This window comes from Akebia trifoliata, chromosome 4 (genome assembly GCF_017979445.1).
Source record: "Akebia trifoliata isolate Shusen 1 chromosome 4, ASM1797944v1, whole genome shotgun sequence".
Classification (NCBI taxonomy): Eukaryota; Viridiplantae; Streptophyta; class Magnoliopsida; order Ranunculales; family Lardizabalaceae; genus Akebia; species Akebia trifoliata.
Window position 1 is genome coordinate 13,600,917 of NC_141378.1, and position 6,077 is coordinate 13,606,993.

Genomic DNA, 6,077 nt, shown 5'->3' on the forward strand with positions numbered 1-6,077 from the left:
TTTTTTTTTTTTGGGGGGTTTGGAAAGAAAAAGGAGTGTGTGGGAGTGAAAGAAGGGGTGGTAGGAAATAAGGAAGTACTGGCATGCAGAGATGTGCTGCTTTGCTTTTGTCATGTGAGAAGTAGACAGAGGCAATAATAGCTTGACTTCATTTCTATGCAGTTAGAAATAGGGGACCCCCACCGCCCAAGTCTATACTTTGCTTATTCTTTTTATCCCCACCTCCATCTCATATGTGTGGTTATAGTCCATATTTTTTGTTCTTTCTTTAACTTGTTGGGTCCATAGATATGGATATCTCGTTCGACGATCCAATCATGTCGTGAGTTATTCAATCCTTGGAGTCCATCCTTACAAAAATGTAATCTACTCTGACGTTTCTTATCTTTGCAACAAAATTGATTTGATTTTGAACAATTTGGGTGGTTCTTTACATATGGATATCTCGATATGATCCCAAAGAAAAAGAAAAAAAAGAAAAGAGAGTCGTGCAGGAGTGACCTCAAGATTGTACCCATATCGCACATCCTGACGTGAAAGTGTGTAGGAGCCATAGATGATTTTGGAATCTTATCTTTATGAAAAGCATATACGGTTCTTACAAACTTTCACATCAAGATGTGCGATATAGGGTACAATCTTAAGGTCACTTCAGCATTTAAAAAAAAAACACAATTCTTTATAAAAATTTTCATATATATACTAAACTTTTTGGTATATATACTTATATTTGCAATTATGATTCGACCAATTGGTATGTCAAAAGAATAAAATTTAGTTCGATCTATTATGCATGACTAATGGTCATGAATGTATGGTTTCATGCGTGATTATTATTTTTATCCATCATGATGAACCCCTCACCAAAAAATGGCCGATTAATTTGCAAACAATACTGAATCAGCCATGTTATTTTGATATTTGCGATAGCGGCTGTATACTGATTTCATAGTTAATTATTTTTATTAAAATGCTATTTAGTATTCAGTCTTTCAGTGAACCTCTACATTCGGCACAAGGAGATAGGGCCATTATAGTAAATATTTTTAGAAAGGCATAGTTATTTTTACTTATATATAATTATATGAGTCGTGTCAGATTAACATTGAAATTTACATCGTTTCACACATTGTTGACATGGAGGTGCCCACAAAACCATTGATGCTTTTCACTGTTATCTCTCCACGTTAGTTATGTGTGGAACGATGTAAATTTCAATGTTACTTCAGCATTTTCCTAATTATAGAGGAGTCATTCTGAAGTGACTTCCTACAACACTGCACTCAAAACTGTGCTGACGTGGGATTGTGCAAATAATCATAGATCTTTTTCCTTGAGATATAAGAGAAAAAAGAGATCTATGGTTATCTGCACACTGTCACGTCAGTATAGTGCGGTAGGAAGTCACTTTAGGATTTTCTTATATATAGATAGATAGAGTGAACTGCTATTAGCACCCCCAACTTTTATTTATTACACCCCAATTTCTTAAATTGTTTATCACCACAATTAAAGATTAAAAACACTAACTTCAAACATTACAATGAACCACTACAATCTCAAAATTGCAAAATATTAATCAAATAATTTCAGTAGTTGTTTTACAAATATAATTAGAGGGAGAGAGAGAGCTTCAATTGGTACCCCAACTTTTACTTATTCTCGATCATCCACTTATTTTCTTTATTTTTAAATTGAAATGTAATAAATAAAACAATTATATATATAGAGTGAGAGATGCTATTGGCACTGTAACTTTTACTTATTAAGAGAGCATCCATGCATCTACTTTGGTACGGAAAAAGAGAATAATGCAACCAAAAAACATAAAAAAAATTGAAACGGGAACAAATGCTTCTGTAAATTAATCGAAAAATGTAAGTTGGTTTTGCCAGTTTTGAAGGGATTTTAAACTAATTTTCCCTTTTAGGCCTTTAGTATTGCGTGGCTTTGAATATAAGAATAATAACATCACATCCTCTCTCTCTCTCTCTCTTTCTTGCTTGAAAACCTCAGACACCGCAACGTTTTTCAAGATCTCCCACTCATTCTCTTATTCTGTTAACCAATGTAACAAAAGATCGAATCTTTTTTTTAAATAAATTTAATACATTAAAAGAGAGAACAATAAGGCTGTGAGCTGCTATTGCCACACCATTTTTTACTAATGCCACACCAAATTGCACATAGTTGGTGTGGCAATAGTAACTCACTAAATAAAATCTAGCTTCAAATTTTGAGTTTATATATTAAACTAACAATGCTATTTTATTTTGATTTAAGGGCATAATTTAAGTTTGAAACTTTTTTTTTTCGTTAAAAAATCAAAACCATAACATAATATTGTAACCCACCTCGTTTGTGTGACAACAATTATTATGAATATGAACAATAAAATGACCCAATAACTGAACGACGTTAGTTTTTAAATAACAAGATGGATTTTCAAAGTCATAACTTAAATGACTACTATAATCTTTTCTAAGTGATAACCGACGACATTAATTTTCAACTCTCTTATGATTCTTGATGAAGTAAATGAGCAATTTTTTGCTAGGATTTCTTTATAAATAAGTTGCGAGAAGAAGAAAAGAAAGAGGGGGGGGGGGGTATTTGGTGTGTGATATATAATTTAGTAATTGGTGTGCTATAATAGAAGGCTGGTGTGGCAATAGTAATTTGTAAGTTCAAGTTAGACTTGGTCATATTAAATAGTCAAGGGAGGCAAGACAATGATATTTTAAAAATGGGTAACCATTTCAAATTCTTCTAATTAATTAAGGATGTAAGCCAAAAAAAAAAAAATCTCACTCATTTACATTAGGTGTGGTAGATATAAGAGGATCTGTTTCTGATGAGACTGCCTTCACAAACCCATTATTAGAACAAACAATTTCCTCCAAATTAGCCAACTTTTGAGCTTCCTTAGATGTACTTCTTGTTGGTGATGATGATGATGAAGCTTGTGTTAGTTCTCTTGCTCTCTCTACTTGAACAACCCAATTTGTTGTGCCTAACACATACAACATGAGCAGAGCACATGAAGCCTGTGCAGCCAACAAGCCAATCCACAGCCCAGCAAAGCCTACATTGGCCACAAATCCCATAAAAATTGCAACTGGCATACCCACCAAGTAAAATGATCCCAAATTAATATTTGCGCCCGTAGTTGGCCTAGCACTACCTCGCAACACACCACAACCCGTCGTTTGTGGACAATTCCCGAGCTCACATAGCCCTACTATCGGTAATGCCACCGCTGTAAGCTCTAGAATCTCCGAATCACTTGTAAAAAATTGCCCCCATCGGTGTCTCATCAACATCGTAAACAACATTGCACCTAAGCCTAATGCAATGGCACATGAAATAGACACTATCATGGCAATACGAGCCTTAGCAGGTCGGTTAGCGCCTAATTCATTACCGATCCGCGTTGATACCCCGAGGCTTAGCGCCGATGGGAAGACGTAAACCAATGAGGTTGTTTGGATTAGTATACCCATTGAAGAAATGGTAGCTTTTGGATTAACAAGTAGTCCACATAGAATTATCATGAATTCGTACCACCACCATTCGAGGCATACCGATAAGCAACTTGGCACGGCTAGACTAAGCAATGATGACCACCCTTTGAGGCAATCGATGGTTGGTGCCACCCAAGATTCCTTATACACACCGGAGAAAAACACATAGGCGGAAACCAAGAGAAAGAGATTCAAATTAGTCCAAGCCATGGCTATAGCGACACCGCGAATACCCATCTTGAAATGTACGACAAGGAGGAAATTAAGAGGGATATGAAGAAGAACAGAGATGGCAGAACAATAAGTTAGTGGTAATGTGATGTTTTGTGTCCTTAGATAGATTCTTAAAGGGTGAAGGAATGAAAGGAAGAAAAGGTCTGGGATCGAGAACACGATGAAGAGATGTGCCATTGATGATATTTCTTCATCTTGACCACACCATAAGAGAATTCTCTTCATGTTGAGCCATATAAAAGAGATGGGTATTGAAGTAGAGAGAAGAAGAAGAATTGTTCTATGTAAAGTTATGCCAAGAAGCTTCCATTGTTTTGCACCAAATGCTTGTCCACAAATAGGTTCCATTCCCATTGCTAAGCCAGAGATGATTGAGTAACCAGTGATGTTTGCAAAGCCAATAGAAAGGGACCCACCCGCAAGTTCAAGCTCGCCGAGGTACCCAAGGAAGAGCATTGAAATCATAGCTCTTGAATATAAGAGAAGACCTGTTAGAGCTGTTGGGCCTGAGATTTTCCCTATAGCTTTGATCTCTTGTATAACCTGAAGAAGCCAAACAAAGAAAGAAGTTATAAAGGAAATGATGAGAGAAAAAAAAGTTTGTTGGGTGTACTACATTGATGTTAGTTGTTATTGTTACCTCACAGGGAGTTGGCCATCTATGGAGTTCTTCTTCATGAGTGTGAAGATCCATGGTTTTGTTGGGATTTATGATGAAATGGGTATTGTTGGGAGAGAGGATTGAGGAGGGAGACGATGGGTTTGGGTTGCACATTAGATAATTTACTCAGAATTAATGGTGACTCAATTAATTTTTTTTTTTTTTCTAATGAGGTTACAACAACACTTTGTGGTATGGTTCTCTTGTTTTCTTCTTTTTTATTTTGGTCTTTGAAAGGAGAGGATAGTTGGGGGTATATATATAGTTGTGGAGGATTTGGGGGAGTATACTGTAGGTTTGTAAGCAACAGTTTGTCATCATACGGAAAAAAGTAGGAAAAAAAAGCGGCTGCTTAGAGTGCTAAGAACTTGGGGAGGTGGGGGGGGCCTCTCTCTCTCTCTATCTCTGTGTTTTGGTTACTATCTTTCATATTTGATTCATCTATTTGGCAAATAAGAATAGATGGTACAAGTTTTTTGGGTTATAATTGGTACCTTAAAAGAAAGGTAACAGTGTTTACCAATCACTCTCTGTCTCAAACAGTGATTGGCAAAGTCAAATGGATGATTGGTGAGTTTGCATGTTTTTATTGGTTCAAAGTTTTATAATGTCTTGTGTTATGTTTGTGCCTTGTATTTCATCTTTTGTACGGATTATAAATTTATAGTCAACATGTTTTATGATTTCTTTGAAGAAGATTTTCAATTGTCGCCCCCTAGACAATAAAAGTAATCTTGTTGAACCATGTAAATTATATGTCACGTTCTCTCTTATTATCCTTGTTCTTTTGCATCCAATTTTCCTACATCTCCAAATGGTTTGGCTAAGAAATTCCAATTTCATTCGAGATGGTAATAAAACATTGAATGTTTTGGGAATGTTTCTATCAAAATGGTTTTTTATTTTTATTTTTATTATTATTATATATGTTGCTTTGGTACTCTTTTTTACCTTGTGTGTATGGATTTGATAAATGTAACATAACCCAAGTATTAAGTTTTGGATTGAACAAAGTAACTTTAGAGAGGGTAACCAAATAGATTGGATTGAGACTTGTTTGCCCACTTGTGTGACATGACTGCTATATTAGGCATATGTTGACAACTAGCATGTGCATGGAAACTTGGCACGTGTCTTAGGCAACTGTACATGTGCCAGCCAATCTCCTGCAGCCCATGTGTATGCATCCCATCCATGCATCCATTGAATTGTGACAAGCGAGTGGAGCAAGAAGTCAAGGTCAAATCTCATCTTTTCCGTATATTTCTATATTTTACTAGAGTCTAGTTCTACCTGATTTCATCTTTTGCTAACCTAATTTCACTTCACTTTAAAAACCCTAATTTTGTGGAAGTATGTATGATTGTGGTTTTACTAAGTTACTTTCTTTCTTACTCCCCTTTTTTAAGTGTTGAGATGAGGTAAAGAGGAGAGAAAACATGTTGGAGAGTCATTGTGGGGTTACTTTTGGTAAGAATGAGAAGAAAATGACACCCTCCATTAAAGATTATTTGAGATTTTAAGCCCATTAAAAGAGAGAATTAAAATAAAAATAAAATAAAATAAAAAAGTCGTCATGACATCTCTCCCATTAGTGGGATTTTGTTAGGTCTTCACTGTTATCTTTGATTAGGGTCCTCCGTAATCATAAATTGCCC

General features: G+C 35.6%; 1 protein-coding gene across 1 annotated transcript; it reads right to left on the reverse strand.

Moving 5' to 3' along the window:
• Positions 1 to 2,736: 2,736 nt before the first annotated feature.
• On the reverse strand, positions 2,737 to 5,259 carry LOC147403938 (protein DETOXIFICATION 48-like). The gene is made up of 2 exons (XM_086439735.1): positions 4,399 to 5,259; positions 2,737 to 4,301 (listed from the first exon to the last, which is right to left on the reverse strand). Exons 1-2 carry the CDS (start codon positions 4,531 to 4,533, stop codon positions 2,808 to 2,810), a joined length of 1,629 nt encoding a protein of 542 aa, XP_086295861.1. The 5' UTR covers positions 4,534 to 5,259; the 3' UTR covers positions 2,737 to 2,807.
• Between the last annotated feature and the right edge of the window lie 818 nt (positions 5,260 to 6,077).